Source organism: Verticillium alfalfae, genomic scaffold (genome assembly GCF_000150825.1).
Source record: "Verticillium alfalfae VaMs.102 supercont1.1 genomic scaffold, whole genome shotgun sequence".
Lineage (NCBI taxonomy): Eukaryota > Fungi > Ascomycota > Sordariomycetes > Glomerellales > Plectosphaerellaceae > Verticillium > Verticillium alfalfae.
In genome coordinates this window covers 2619479-2634471 of record NW_003315038.1, presented here as the reverse complement: position 1 = coordinate 2634471, position 14993 = coordinate 2619479, and the positions used below count along the sequence as shown (strand labels likewise).

Genomic DNA, 14993 nt, shown 5'->3' with positions numbered 1-14993 from the left:
TGGAAGTATTCAAAGCCAGACCTGTCCTGCAACTCCGTGAGGGTCGTAGTCCGATGAATATCAAAGATCGACTCCGAGGCGAAGAGGATATTGGCTTCGGGAGAAAGGTCTGGATACGCACGTGTCAGCCCAAAATCTGGGTGCGGAAAAAAATAGGATCGAGCGACAGCACGAGGTTGAGCGCGGTAGTGGCATACTGTGAATGGTCATGAAAGTTTGCTCCATGACGATGATGGCGACAATGGGTCGAGCCGATGAGTGCGAAGAATTTCCCAGTTCGACAATGTGGAAAATGATCGGGCAGAGAAGGGTCGAGCACTTGCGACTTGACTTGGCGCAGAGGTACGGGATCCAGACACGACTCGTGATGGTACGGATCGATTGTTTCTAATGCGAGATGACGAGGAGACTTGTGGGTCGGGGGACCTCAAAGCACTGCAGGACCACTCGAATTCTCGTCGCTAAACGCGAAGCTTGAAGACAGAGCGTCTCACGAGGCGTGACAGACTGGCAAAGCGGCGACGCCCAGCGAAAAGGGCGGGCTGCTGATCGTCTCAGCTGAATGCTGTGTCGCTGGGAAGAGAGAGGAGGGCCCAGCAACAAGCGGGGGAGAAGGAAAACGGAGTTGAGGCGATGACAATCGCAGATGCGGTGGCAGCAGTTTGGGGATTGTGATTGTGTGGCGCGCGATCGGAGGCAGTGTGCCTGATACCGAATGGCACGTCAAGGCGAATACGGAGGGGTATCTGATCGATGATGTCGGCAGGGTGCTTCACTACTGATCTTCTGATCTGCCGCCGGTTGGCTACCAATGTCTACGAACCGTGGTCTCGAATCAAGCCGGCCGAGACAGTGATGATGTTGGGCGTGAAGGCGAAGGGAACGAATAAGTGATGGGTGAAGAGGAAACACACATGCGATCGATGTGCCAACTTGAGCTAGCCTGGCCACAGTCGCCAGGGAAGATGCTGTATGATATATGCGTCGGGCTGCAGGACAAGGCCGTCTGTGGTTGTCGTGACTGTGCTACGTGCGGGTGGCTTCCACCTCGCCAGGATCAGGTACCGACGACCGAATGACGAGGGGGGAGAAGAGAGCCGACTGTCCAAGCTGAGGGGAGCCAAGGCACAAGGGTCTGGGTCAAGCTGAGCAGAGGCACTGGGCTGGGTTGTAAGACGGTGTACAATGTTGTGGCTCGAGTCTAGACTGGGTCTGGTGCGGAAGTGGGCGAGCTTGAGATGTGACAGCAACAAGGCCAGGTATCGTCGAGGTAATTACCGGACCTGGATAAGAGCAGCTGGGCCGTCACAGGCAGTCACAGGCAGTCATGGGGAGAGACGAGAAGAGGGGAACTGTGAGGTCAGTGCTGTACAGTGCCTACCTAGGCTTGCTAGGTAGGGGCCTTCCTAAGGAATGATGGCCGCAAGGATTCAGGGTCCTTCTGGCGGCGCGAGTGGACGGGGAAGTGCAGGCGCGAGAGCTCGGTGCAGGTGCAGCCCGTTGAGCCTGGTGCTGCCGTTGTCGTTTGTCAACCTGCCGTTGACCCTTGGCGCACGGCTAGAGGAGGGGAGAAGGGGGGGGGGGGCAGGAAGCCTAGCAGGTGGCGAACCTTGCCCTAGCACACGCCGTTTCTTGTCATTTTCGGGGCTGATAGACTTTGGGTACGTCAACAACTTGGAAGGGATGCCTGTCGTTGTCGTCAGGCACAGTCCCAGCACTGTCAATCGCAGCATTTGGTAGAGGGTCACTGCCAGAGCAGCTCTGTGGCGAGGCCTCATCCACTTCCTTCACGAGAAAATGCCACCGGCGACAACGTCGAACTCGTCATACAACACCCGATGATTGTCGGGGACGGACTGACCTCACCCTCAAATCGGCTGCTCGCTAAGCAACAAAACCCCCTTTCTTGACTGGGTGGCGGATTGTTCGAGTCGGTGATTTATTGAAGCCACAGTGTGCGCCGGTTCCTGTATCGCTCTCAATCGGGAAATCCCATGGTCCTCTGTGTGAGACAGCTCGAGGCCCCCAGCTCGCGGCCAATGCACCCTGCGGACAATTCTCCTACCCCCCGGTCTCGCCTCGAGGACAGTACCGCATCGCTCCCGTTGTCAAGCTGGCACCCCCCACAAGCCGCAGTCAGGACGTACATGTAGCCCGTCAGCCCAGTCATGACTCTTGGAGGAGCCGGATTCGCGCAAAAGACGTTCCAAGTACCATGCGCCCCCGTATCCTGTCAGTTGCTTTTTCAGGAAAAGTTTGCGAGATGCCGGAGGTAAATCCAATTTGGTCCGCCTCTCCCGACGTGACAGCGGCTGGGGCATCCCAAAGCTCGATGAGCCGCAACCCTGACGTGCATGGGCATCGGTCGGCCGAGGAAATAGTAATCACCAACTCGATTGATGCGATGTTGGTCGCTCGCTTTTAAACTGTAAATCGTGGTGTAACGGCCTACGACAGGCTGACATAACTTTCTTGTCGTCCCCCCCTTGATGAATCGCAGGGTCCATCCACGCCTTGTTGTCCGCGCGAGCTCGAGTGTCGGGGTTTCGTCTGGCCCGTCGTCGCAACGTTGCCGAGAACCCTCTGCCGAGCGCGCAAACAACCTGGCTTATTCATCGGAAGAGGATCATGTTCCAGTATTCTGCCGCACAAGTGCGTCTCCGGCGTTAAGCAGAGACCAGCGTCAACCCGCCAAGCTTGTTGACGCTTCGTCTATTCCACACAAGTCTGAAGTACCGTACAGGTGGGGGGGTTCACGTCATCCCATGCATCCACACGCGACAACGGGCAATCCATCGCCCAGCGGGGAAAAGGTATCAGGAACCACGAACCACGAGGCGAGTTGCGTGCCTGCTGTCCCTACATGGATGAGACCGAGCCGTGGGTATCACTGGAATGCTTGCATCTCGATCCAACGCGTATCGCGCCCAAGTCCGCCTCCCTCGTAACTCAGAACTAAACCTCCATACATGCGTATACAGTATCGTAAAAGAGTCAGTCAGCGATATGTCATGTACTGGCTTTCCAGCACGAGGCTACTCCGGGCAACCACCTCGTCTACCATATCGAGGACCAGTGTGACATGGTTGAGTCCAGTTAGAATACGTGGAGGCTCGCGAGATGAGCTGAGGTCGGTTTCGGGCGACATCCTGAAAATAGCTTTCAGATCACCGAAACAGCGAACATCGGGAAGGATTCCGGTTCTAGTGATCAACAACGAATCTGAAGGGTGAGTCGACTACCTACTGATCTCCAGTCGCCTCACCTGCCCCTACCAGCATCAACACGGCGGCTCAAGCTTGCAACGTTCAATCATGTCGATCCCCAGTAGGTGACATCTCTTGATACTCATGTGGCCAGGGGGCGTGACGGAACTGATGAATGCGATTATTGTGCCACACGACTCGGTCTCCGATCGCGAGCTGTGCCTGCTCAGTAGCGAGACTTCGGGATAGGACGACATGCCCAAACGCTTGGCGAATGTTCCACGGCAGACAGAGGTGTTTGAAAACTCCAAAACCGCGTATTTGTCTGATCAGAGTGCATGAGACTACTACATCCGTGCAGAACGAGGGGACACTCAGCCCACAGGTATCTTACCCACAATTGCCCATGATCTATGATCTCTAGCATGTGACATCTTGAACTAAGACGAATGTGTCTTCATAATCTATTGAAGCGGTAAAGCTACGGCATGAAATGCTCGAGATGGAGATGACGAGGCGCCTGCGTACCCCTGCTTTTTCTTCGCCCCAATTGGCCATTCGCCTCTCTCTGTGAAGATTGTGCAGCGAAGATGGAGATCTGGTCTTGAGAAGCGACTTTCATAACTGGTGAGCTTTCTCCCTGTTTCGTCTGGCGAGGATGATGCTTGGTGGCCAAGGGCGATCATCTGCGCCTCGTCTTGGAAGTTGAAGCTTCTTGTGCGCCTCGCGGTTCGAATTCCGGTGGATGTTCTGCGTGGTCCATGGCATTTTCCTCGTCGACTTTGCCTTCAAATGATAGCCTTAAAAAAGATCCATTCTTCGTAGATGGAAAGGCATTCTGAGGGCACCTAGCCCCAAGCTTGGCCCAAGCACAGCCAGGATGGGGTCCTTGGATTGGGTGATGACTATTGCGCCAGGACTGCGAGTTTTCATTACCGCAACAGCACGGAGGCACATCGACCCAACTCCGGTCAAACATATTTGGATCCGACTATGTAATGCCAAGGCTAGATGACTTGTGATTTCCTGATCTCCTCCATACGAGATTGTGCGCGCCGAGGCTGGTACCCAAAGCAAACTTTTGAAAATGGTCCTGTCCCAACGCCCCAAAGGCTGTTCCATGAGCCTCAATGCTTTTCTTGCCCCCTCCCGATTCGTAACCGTACAACGTACACGCTGTATCCTCATGGCTGCGTTGGACAAACTGTCCGCTCTTGTCCCTTTTCTTTTCACTCCTCGTCTTTGTGATTTTGTGCGAGCATAAACGATCTTTTGGCTTAACGCAGGCGCCTGGCCTCGCGCTCGGACTCGAGGAGGCAGAGGATGTCGTCCTCACGAACTAGATGGGCATGTTAGCATAGCTGGGGCTGGCGGCGATAGACAGGGTGGAGGCTTGAGGGGCTGCGTACCGGGACCTTTGACGTTGCGAATGATGGAACGGGTTTGGTCGTCCATGAACTCGACGCGAACCTGTGTGACACCACCACGAGAGCCTGGCGCACGTGGGTTAGCCTGGGGCTTTTATTTGTCCTCTTTGTCGCAGTTTTGTCGTGAGGTTGATCGAGTTCTCTGGCGCCTGCGCAAGGGTACATACCGGTGCGGCCAAGGACACGAGTGACCTTGACGAGCTTGACGGGAACCTTAGAGGAGTCCATTGTGTACTTTGAGAGGTTGTGCTGGTAGACGTAGAGGACGGTATCGCGGGCCGAATGGATCAACGCTCAAAGATCGAGCTGCTGCATCGTGTGTTGAGGTTGCCCCTTGAATGTAAGGTATGCGACCGGCTTTGGTTGCTTACATAACACGCAACTTCAGCCAGGCACAGCCTGGAGACCTACAGCGGCTCGATCCCACACCTGTGCAAGCAGGTCGGAGAGATGGAAAGGGTATCCTTACATGCTCTCCCTACCTCATACTTCACTCGTCTTGAGCCAAAATGGGTCTTTAGAATTGCATGTCCCGCGGGTGATTTGGAAGACCTGCCCACAGTGCGCATTGTGTGTTTGGTCGGGCACTACAAGGCAAGACTGGACCCAAACTTGGCACAAAGCTTGCATATTCCACCCCAAGCAACTGGTGGTTTTGTTTCGTACCATCGATATCGTTTTGCAACAAGCGAGACTGGGATGTCAGGGGACGTGTCGTCAGAGTGTTCGTGGCCTTCACAGGCAAGATGGTGTGTCCTGGAAAGGTACTATCGATTGTGCCAGCATGACTTGATTGAGAGCGGAAAATATGCTTCGGCAAGCACTTACCCTGAGCTTGTTTGTGTTTCGGAACTTGCTAATATTTCCTCTTCTCAAAGCCCTCGGCTGCGAGCGTGTTCGAGTTTGAGAAAAGACGGCACATTGTCTTGACAAGGAGAGAGATACTGAATTCACCACAGAATTCGGATCGGTTCAGTGTGGCATCTGTGATGAGCATTCGACCACGTTTTGCCTCCATCTCGATTGTCGCCCCCTCATGCTCTCTAAAATAACTTCTGTCATTCTCAGCCGCGAGTAATTATGCCTTCAGGCCAGCCCAGGTCGAGAGTAGTCGTCGCTCTTACTATCTTCAGAACGCCCTTATTGCAAATTTAGTTTGACATAGCGTCAAATCTTCCGCCTGAACTTTGGCACATGATTACTGGCTATATGACCCGCTGTCGCGCTGCTGTCACGACGCAAGAGCTCGAGCGTGTTTATCCGAAGGTCATCGACCGCGAGCTCAACCTACGACGACCCGTCCATGCATCGTACCTCAAGGTTGATGATAACATTCATGTTCGTGATCTGCTCCATGCAGCACCGACTATCAATTCTGACACACAGACAAGCCTTTACATGCCATCGACCAAATTGTCAAATCCACTCCATGCTGATATAAATTTAGCTCGAGATCATCTGGGCATACGCCAAATTGGTTGTCTTGCATCAACAGATCGCAAGGTCTGGTGTGGCAACCAAAACTTAGTTCCGGGAGTTTGGCGGCGAAGGCTTTCTGATATGAATACTTTCGCGACCATTAATATTCAGGGTGATGTGAGTCATATGTTGTCAGGGCTTCATCCTGCTGTTTACATTTACTCAGTTGACTGGTACGCAGAAACATACAGGGCCTCGATGCGGGACATGTCGAAGGCCCATCGGAGCAAGCACTGCGTGACCCCCTCGCGCAACTGCTCTGGCAAGCTCCTTTGGCGTTTTCGCCTGGACTGATGTCTATTGTGACTCTCGAGACTCAAACCCCTTGGCCAAGTCGCCGTCGCACAGAGCTTTTTTTCCCTTTTTTTTCCCTTAAAAATGCACCCGCCCTGATGCTGCTGGCTACCTGGTGACATGCACAGGCTTTGAGATTCAAGATACCGCTGTGCACAAGTGAGATGAGGAACCGCATATGAATCTCTGCGAGGATATGCCCTATCGACATCTGCACTGGATGTAACATGCCACTAGACGTGGGAGAACAATTTACGCATATCTCGCGACAGCTCGACCACTATGGCGGATGGCTCTCCACACGAATGGGCATCGCGAATGCGTTGGACCGTTTCGACCAGATTGGGCAGCTGACTGGATTCCCTTAAGTAAAAAAAAATACAGTTTTCCTTCGCTGCGCCCGGGTTTCTCGCGGAATGTCCACCATCACCGCGGTCGCATCGCAAGCACCATGCGAAACCGACAGCATTGGTTTGCTGTCTGGCATTCTAGAGTGGTGGTTCGCCGGTGGTCACCCGGCCTTGTACCAAATGGTAAGGATACTGAGGTGCATGAAGTACCAAGCCAGTAGCGATGTAAGTGTGGAGGATGAACTACGGTCAGACATCATGCACAGGGGGTGAAGTTATTGACTTCGCGGACGAAGGAGTGGCGACGACTGCTGTTTGAAAGAGCCCATGGCTCTGCTTCAGTGCTCTAATGGAGTGCTTTACCACCGCGCCATTACGGAAATTACTATACATCTGAAAGAAGACATTGTTTTGCAAGGTAGAGAATGCAGGCCACGATGTAGACCCGGGAGGCCAGCCCATGACGAACGGGTTGAGGTTCAAGGCGTTGTCTGGAATGAAGTCGCGAAGGCACGTGATGTGGTTTGCTGGTAGGTGCGTCGGCGCACGATTAACCCCTCAGGCTTTGTACATCTCCCAGCTACAGTGGACTTAGGTCGTCGCTGCGCCTGCAAGCTACAGCACGGTGCACTGACCAGCGATATTGACCTTTCAGTCGCCTCTCAACACCAGGACGCCGGGACTGGCATCTGGGGGCTCCACGAGAACCATTAGGCATCCAAGGCGAACGATCTCGCAGCCTCAGCGACGTCGTAACAAACATCACGTCTTATCGCTCGAGCGTGCATGTCTTTCGTTCTGAACTCGTCATGGCAATAAGTCGAAACGATGCCTGCCTCTACCCCAGAAACCCACCCCTACGACCTTCCAAAATTACGCGTCTCATTCACACCAGAAGTATGCAGGGGCGAGGAATAGACCAATAATGCACAACTTCTAACAATACGGATTAGGATGACACGCGATTCCTCTCACAAGAGGACAACGTACCAGGTTGTTCATGGTCCTCCCTGTTCATCTTGTTGTGCTGACCAAAGACAGAATACTTTGCTGTCCAGTTTTGCCCGTACCAGCCAGTCGACGCAGATCCAGTATTCGCCGCTGTCAGCAAGAAGCACGTGAGTGCAACCTGGAGCCTTCTTTTTTTCTTCTTTTTTTTTTCGCGATGGAACCGGGTGGTGTCGTGTGCTGAACAGTGAGTAGGTTCTTCTGTGCCGGTTGACGGCCAACGACGACACCCAACCATATACCATCATCAAGGTCATTCGCGATGACGATGTGCGTGCCCGTGAATCCATGGGCCCTCCCTCCACTGACTCGACAGGCTGATTCTCGAAATTACACCTGCACTTGGTCGCAGGACAAGGAGACAGGCAAGCCATACCTGTGCCTCAGTGGTGAGGATGCCAAAATCAAGATTTACGATGTCACTGAAGGCACGCTCGTCAACGTGAGTTGCTTCCCTTGAAAGCATTCGACGATGCAAAGCTTACCCCAAACAGGTTCTAGTCGGCCATGGAGGCGTGAGTACCCTTTAGGCCATGGAGTCAAGACAGGATCTCACTGTCACAGGATATCAACGACATGGTCACTTCGCCGATCAACCCTCTCGTCATTGCAACCGCTTCAGATGACACGACCATCCGCATCTGGAGTTTAGACCCCGACCATAAGGATATGCCATGCCGCTGTATCCTGGGTGGCGAGGGTCACCAATGGAGTTTGCTGACTCTGGTACGAGCGCCGAAGTCTTGTTTGTATGTAGGCCAACCCACTGACAAGCACGGTGCTAGGCGTTCCACGACAGCGGACGTTACATGCTCTCCGCGGGGCATGATCAGATTGTGAATCTAGTAAGTTTGCAATGGCTACCGTTAGGCCTTTACAGCTTCTTTGAACTGTGTGCTGACAACCTATCAGTGGACGCTGCCAGATCTTCCTGCGGGAACCATCCAGCAACCTTTAGAAGTCCACTATCCTCACTTCTCCACGAATGAAGTCCATAGCGGTGTCGTCGACTGGTATGTCGACCCCAGCACGGAAGAAATCAAAGCTGACCTTGCAGCGTCGCCTTCTTCGGCGACTGGATCCTCTCTCGTGCCTGCCATGACGATATCATTGCACTCTGGCGTATCGAAGGCTTCTCTTCCAACGACCCACCGCCACCTCCTGAGTCGGCCCCTACTACCATAAACCCTGAGATGCTGACGCGGTCCGCCTTCACCAAAGACTCGCCTGACCAGCACGCCTCCCATTCCCAGTACACCCGCCTCCTCACCTTCTTCACGCCCGGATCTGGTAACATGTTCTTCATGCGCTTCAAGCTCCACCATATGCCCGGCCACCACCCAGTGCTCGCGTTCTGCAATGCTAACAGCAAGATATTCTTCTGGGACCTGGCCCGCATTACGAGCTACCACGACTGGACTCGAGGACTCATACGCGCCAACGGCGACCGAGCCCTCATGCCCGAACGCCCGGCCTGGCTGACACCCATTGTGCATCGCGCCAGACCGGAGGGTAAACAGAAGCCTGAGCTTACGGTTCGCGAGCGTAAGGCTGCCGACGCGCCACCCAAAGGTATCGAGCTCATCCCCGGCATGGCCGAGTTGTACAGCAAGGAGACGCTGCAGTCGTGGGACGGAAAGTACAATGCCGCGACCCGCACACACCGCTGCAGGCCCATCGTGTCGAGTCGATCGGCGTCAAGGGGTTTGTTGGACGGTACGCGGCATGGAGTCCCAGTGGCGAGTGGTGTGTGGTCGTTGGTAGCATCAACCTCGGCCTCATCCTGCAGCGGTGGGCGCCGGCGTGAGGCTTGCCGTAGCAAGAGGTTTAGAGAGTGTTCATCCCGGAGTCTCGAATACTTATTTCTCTTCATTGTGTGCAACGTCCTTTCGTGATATCCGCCTCCGATGGCGCTGGGATGGTGATCTTGCAGGCTGCGAAATCTACCCACCAACCCTGTGATCCCGAATCGGTAGCGATGCAAAGGTGGGTCTGGTAGGGCCCTCGCTACCTTCGCGGTCCATGTCGAGGGCTCCGTGCATCGCGTGGTCGAGCTTTCCGCCTAGCTGCTCCATTGTGCGGAAGAACTTCATGGCTATCTCGCCTTCAGCCAATTTTTTTGGTTTCTGCTTCTTGCCGGTCTTCCGGACGAGGGCAGTCCGCCGGCACAAGCAGGTCGGCGATGTACAGCGAGACGATCCCGCGCAGCCGCTGCAGCTCGGGGCTTCGGCGAGAACGGGCAGAACTGTCCAGTAACTTGTCCATGCGCGAGGGGGAGATCGCGGCATTTCCGTCAAGGGTCTTGGCACGGATCTCGTCTCCGCGCTGACGCATTCCGCTTTTCCGGGCGTCAACAACGCATCGAGCCCTGCGAGGCCTGCCTCTGGAACTGTCGTCCGGGTGGAATGGGTCTCTGTCTTCCGAGTCGAATTCATCGTCAGCCCCCTCATTGTACATGTCCATATCCGGATCCGTCTCCCATCTCTCCGCGTCGGCACCTAGGTCGTCCAGTGCAGCGGTGTGTTGGGCGTGCATCTGGCTGATCTCGTAGCTGACCTGCGCCGGCCAGAACTGCAGGGCCGAAGCTGCCTTTCTCGCGCCGAGATGGTGGGGGTAATTCCGAATGAGGCCCTGAAAGTATTCCTTGACCTGTGGCACATTGGAGATCGGATAACGGTGCTGCTGCTTCTTGCGGCGCCGCTCTTGGGACATGTCACTGTCGTCCGTCGGCGCCCAAGCCGCGTTCTCCTCCGACACGGGCTCACGCATGAGTATCTCAGCACCCAGCTCCCAGTAATGATTGCGCCGAATATCGACCGGTTTTCCAGAGACACGAGAGCGCATGAGAAGGCCAAAGGCGCGCTTGGCGGCGAGGATGTCGCCACGGGCGAGGAAGACGGCGATGGAGCGAGCCAAGGGCTGAAGAGCGGCCCGCTCCGCTGCATACGACTGGGGTTTGGGGAGAGACGATTCGTGCCCTGATTCGGCTTCTGTCTCGAAATCGGTCTCGGCGCAGGAGTCCTCTGCGTCTGTGTCTGTATCGGCAACAGGGGCGGTGGAGGGGGCTTTCCACCGGCGAGGCTTTTGTCGTCTCCTGGTGTCGCGATACGGACGATGAGTGAAATCCAGGCTGCAGAAGTGATGGTAGTCGATCATTCTCGGTGAGACCGGCGGCCAGTAGTTGCTTCAGATTGCCGGGAGTGTGACTGAGGGGGTTGATGATAGCGTCTGGGAGGCGGGTGACGACAGGAGGGCTGCTGTTGGGGGATGAGGGCAAGCTGGCGGCTCTCTTGCGTTTCCTAGGGGCGCTTGAAGATTCCATGGTGATCGGATGTGAGATTTCAGGAGTGCAGGTCAAAAATGCGTTTGACGTACTCGCCTTGCTGACACTGGTAAGGACATGGGCTAGGTAGGCAGATCCCTAAGAGAAGTTGGTAGTTGACGAATTGATGGCGTGACTGGGATTACTGCTGCCGTGGGTGTGGAGCTGGCGGCCTAGACAACGCAATAAACAACGGCTGACATCTCAAAATCATTTCATTTGACCAGAGAAAACATAGCTTCCCGGGCTGGCGTACAGTTGCCGACGTGAACAGCAGTGTTGATGAGTTGAAGATTCAGGCGATGATTTTGAGAGGGTGGATATATCAGGAGGCCAGGGGTGTGTCTTTAGCAACATCTCGAGTGCCAGTGTGGTGTGTCGGAAAAAGCCACAGTTTAGCCGCCACTCGTGGTGTGGGGCATTCCCAACGACATGGATGAACACACCATGTATGTTGGACCTTGTGCATCCTTTGCTTCTGTCTTATCATCCATCCATTACAAATTACAAATATCGGGAGCTCGCTCTTTGTGGCTTCATAAATCGCTTGTTTTATCGACATCAGAGTATCCCTTAGGTGGCCCCACGCGGTCGTTCTCATCCACCGTCGCGATGGGCGACACTAGAAATGACAAGGCGTTCAAGTATCGCCAGGAGATCAGTCAGGTAGGCACCCCACGCACCCTGTTCGTCAATTCTGTCCCACCGCAAATGCGCCTGTACTATGTTCCCTGGAGGCATTGGGAGTGAGCCTTCGAATGCGCGTCGTGCCGTTAGTGGGTTGATCAGGAGATCACTCAGCCCAGTGTGTCTGGCCACTTGCTTCGACTCTGTCCTTGTGTCCTCCCCGGTATCACTAGGTGATCCATGACAAGCCAGGATCAAGAGGCGGTATAGTGAGAAATGCCAACGTTGATACGTGGTCCAATCACTGCTGCGGCAACGAAACGGTTTGTTGTGAAATGGACTGCCAAATAGAGGATGCTTGTCACGAGAAGGCCCTTCACAAGTCACGTCGAAAGTCGAGCAACAGTATTGAGGTCGGATATTTGTCGCTGCCTAAACCATTCATCGACGCCTATTCGAAGCACTCGCCGCTGCTGGCTTCACACTCGGGGGGCCTACCATTCAAAATGGCCATGCCGAACAGGGATACGCATGCCGTCAGCTCGACAACGCTGACAACACCAACAACTACCACTTTTCGGTGGCTTGTCACCAGGCCAAGCGGATATCTTGGTCATCGGCCGTCAAAATTCTCACGTCCCTAGCCGGCGACAGCCCCTTGTCAGCCCGCACTGACCTGGACGCTGATTCATTTCAACGACGTTTTCTTTAAACACCTCTAGAACCAACTCTTCGCTCCACAAACTAGTGTTCAGAAACGGTTGAAGGGTTGTGCTCTCCTTGAAGGACCGTGGAATTTTCTTGCAGAAGTCCGACAAACATCATGAGTGGCATATCCAACCAAGGCCTGATCGACTTACCCGCAGACGCGACGCCTATGCCTGGCCCGAACCACCCCACTCCGCGGCCTGGATCCTCAAGAGGAAAGCGTAAAGGCCGCCCTCGTGGTGCCAGGACTCTGGCCCTGGCACGTAGTCAGGTGCAGCATGAAGCAGGCGAACTGTTCCAGACAGCATTTGACGATACGGTCGACGCTTGCTTCCACTCTGGCTTCGAGTCAATCGACAACGTCGCGGTGTCGACAGACGGCCCCTCCACCTAGAGACTTGGCCACAGAGCCTCAGGAGCTTACACTGGTCTATCATGGCATGCAAATCCACTTGAACGACATTTCCTTTCTCGTCTGACGACTCGTTATTGTTTGATGGAGAAACGGCTGAGGACTTCCGAGTGCGGCTTACTGACGTATTCCGACAGATGATGTACGTCTCTGGCGAGACTGCTGAACCTTCTGTCGAGACAACAAATATTATAGAGGGCATCGTGCGTGAGCAAGTTGTCGAGCTAGTACGTCATCATTCACACGCAGCAGGTTCAAGGGTCAGTCTTAACCGTCCCAGCTCAAACAATGCACCGACCAGGCGGCCCGTCGTGGATCTCGGTCCATCAATATCAACGACTTGATTTTCCAGATCCGCCACGACACCGCAAAAGTCTCTCGTCTCCGCACCTTCCTCTCGTGGAAAGATGTTCGCAAAAACGTCAAGGACTCCGACGACAAGGGTGGAGACGCCGACCTCGGCGCCGGCGAAGATCCCGTCGGCGGCGTTGCAGCCGGCGGCCCGGTGGATGATGCCGCAAAGAAGAACAAGAAGGCCAAGGTCGGACTTCCCTGGGAGCCGTCATCGTTCTACCCTGTCGACGTACCCGAGCGTGACGACGAGGAAGACGAGGAAGAGGAAGAGATGAACTTTATCACTCTGCAGCGCCTGCGGAAGGCTGATGAACGCACGAAAGCCATGACAAAGGAAGAGTACGTTACATGGTCCGAGTATCGACAGGCGTCGTTCACATACCGCAAGGGCAAGCGGTTTCGCGAGTGGGCCGGCTTCGGCATCGTGACGGATAGCAAGCCTGTCGGACGATATTGTTGACATTCCCGCTTTTCTGCGTTTTGGGTTGGGGCAGCCCCTCAGGAAGGGGAGCGCTCAAGGCCAAGGGGCAGGAGGTTCTCGTCAAAGGGGCAGAGCGGTGGCGGCGGCGGAGTCGGCCGCCGAGGCCGCATGGAAGAACCAAGGCGCAGCAAGGTCTCTTTGATCCCCCCAGCGAAGGAAAGACGCCCATTGAGCCGCGACACGTCCAGGAGGCGTTCCGACGGCTTCAGCAGCGGCCCAAGAAGATCAGGGCCATGCTCAACGGCTCAAGGCTGCCGATACACACCACTCTCAACATTGTGAGTTTGCCAATCTGCTCAACCTTGGTGACCCACGTTGACTGACCATTTGCAGATCTGAAGACAGTGGCGGACCGGTTTGGTTCGGGCGTTTGGGCTTGGTTCAGTCTGGTTTGTACAGAGGGGAGATACCCACGGCCTTTGTATAGGGATTAGCGTTATTCGTTCAACGTTGGCTGATGAAGGTGGTGGTTGCTCGATAAGAGCTCAGCTAGGCTTGTGCGACTTTGGATGGAGAAAGCAACTTGTACCATTCTATTTATGTTTGATTTGGATAGGCTCCAAGGACCGAGTCGCGATGCAACGGTTTCACTTGAACAAGTTCATCTCTAGACTCATCGAGTTTGGGCATCTAACTAATCCGGTTTCTGTTTTGGGCCAAGCCACAGGTAAGGCTACTGCTCTCCTCAGGTCTCTCTGCCCACAGTCGAGCCATCCGTTGCTCCACTTGGCGCTGCCAAAAGTGGCAGCCCGAGACTCTCCTGCTAGATCAGCTATCTATAGACGGCTCTGTTCAAGGTGGTCAAGGCAGCACGTGTAATTTCGTCGTTCTGAAGACCCCAGCCGCGGGCACTGTGGGTTTTGCTGGTTCTGTGCACAAGTCCATGCCGCTGCCAGCTCGGCTTCCGTAGCTGACTCAAGGCCGTTGGCCTCGAGGCTTGGCGCGGCGATCGGCATCCGTGCCGTGCTGTACGTTTCCGCCGCATGCGTGACAGGTATCGCGGGTTCAGACGGAACTTGACATGGACCCAATCAGACGCCTTTGTGTAGTTTGATCAACTCATGGCATGATGTCGAGAGTCCATCACTCACGACGGCGTCGCCATGCGCGTCTTGAGCATCCCCAGCTCCGAACTCTTGGCCCACGCCCCCTGCGGCGTCTGCCGGTAGAAGACCAACTTGCCGTCGTCGCCTGTGCTGCCGAGGATCTGGGCCGTCGTCGTCAAAGTCGACGCGCCACACGGGCGTCCGGTGACTGTCGAGTTTGGCGACCTCGCGCACGACGTGCGCCACCTGACCCGGCTGGCCCGACGACTGCCGCTCGGC

General features: G+C 55.0%; 4 protein-coding genes across 4 annotated transcripts; 2 read left to right on the top strand and 2 right to left on the bottom strand.

Moving 5' to 3' along the window:
- Window positions 1–4254: 4254 nt before the first annotated feature.
- On the bottom strand, window positions 4255–4922 carry VDBG_00806 (40S ribosomal protein S28; the record flags this gene model as incomplete). The annotated part of the gene is made up of 3 exons (XM_003009078.1): window positions 4255–4545; window positions 4616–4699; window positions 4801–4922. The coding sequence occupies 3 exons, from the start codon at window positions 4859–4861 to the stop codon at window positions 4484–4486; spliced, it is 207 nt and encodes a 68-aa protein (XP_003009124.1).
- Window positions 4923–6822: 1900 nt separating this feature from the next.
- Window positions 6823–9571, top strand: VDBG_00805 (conserved hypothetical protein; the record flags this gene model as incomplete). The annotated part of the gene is made up of 10 exons (XM_003009077.1): window positions 6823–6981; window positions 7815–7874; window positions 7960–8034; window positions 8117–8206; window positions 8259–8279; window positions 8329–8490; window positions 8550–8609; window positions 8756–8777; window positions 8896–9403; window positions 9529–9571. The coding sequence occupies 10 exons, from the start codon at window positions 6823–6825 to the stop codon at window positions 9569–9571; spliced, it is 1200 nt and encodes a 399-aa protein (XP_003009123.1).
- Window positions 9572–9870: 299 nt separating this feature from the next.
- VDBG_00804 (conserved hypothetical protein) lies at window positions 9871–10920 on the bottom strand (the record flags this gene model as incomplete). Its single annotated transcript, XM_003009076.1, has 1 exon — window positions 9871–10920. The coding sequence occupies one exon, from the start codon at window positions 10918–10920 to the stop codon at window positions 9871–9873; it is 1050 nt and encodes a 349-aa protein (XP_003009122.1).
- A 1616-nt stretch (window positions 10921–12536) lies between these two features.
- On the top strand, window positions 12537–14007 carry VDBG_00803 (spt3; the record flags this gene model as incomplete). The annotated part of the gene is made up of 4 exons (XM_003009075.1): window positions 12537–12788; window positions 13135–13526; window positions 13682–13946; window positions 14002–14007. The coding sequence occupies 4 exons, from the start codon at window positions 12537–12539 to the stop codon at window positions 14005–14007; spliced, it is 915 nt and encodes a 304-aa protein (XP_003009121.1).
- Window positions 14008–14993: the final 986 nt, after the last annotated feature.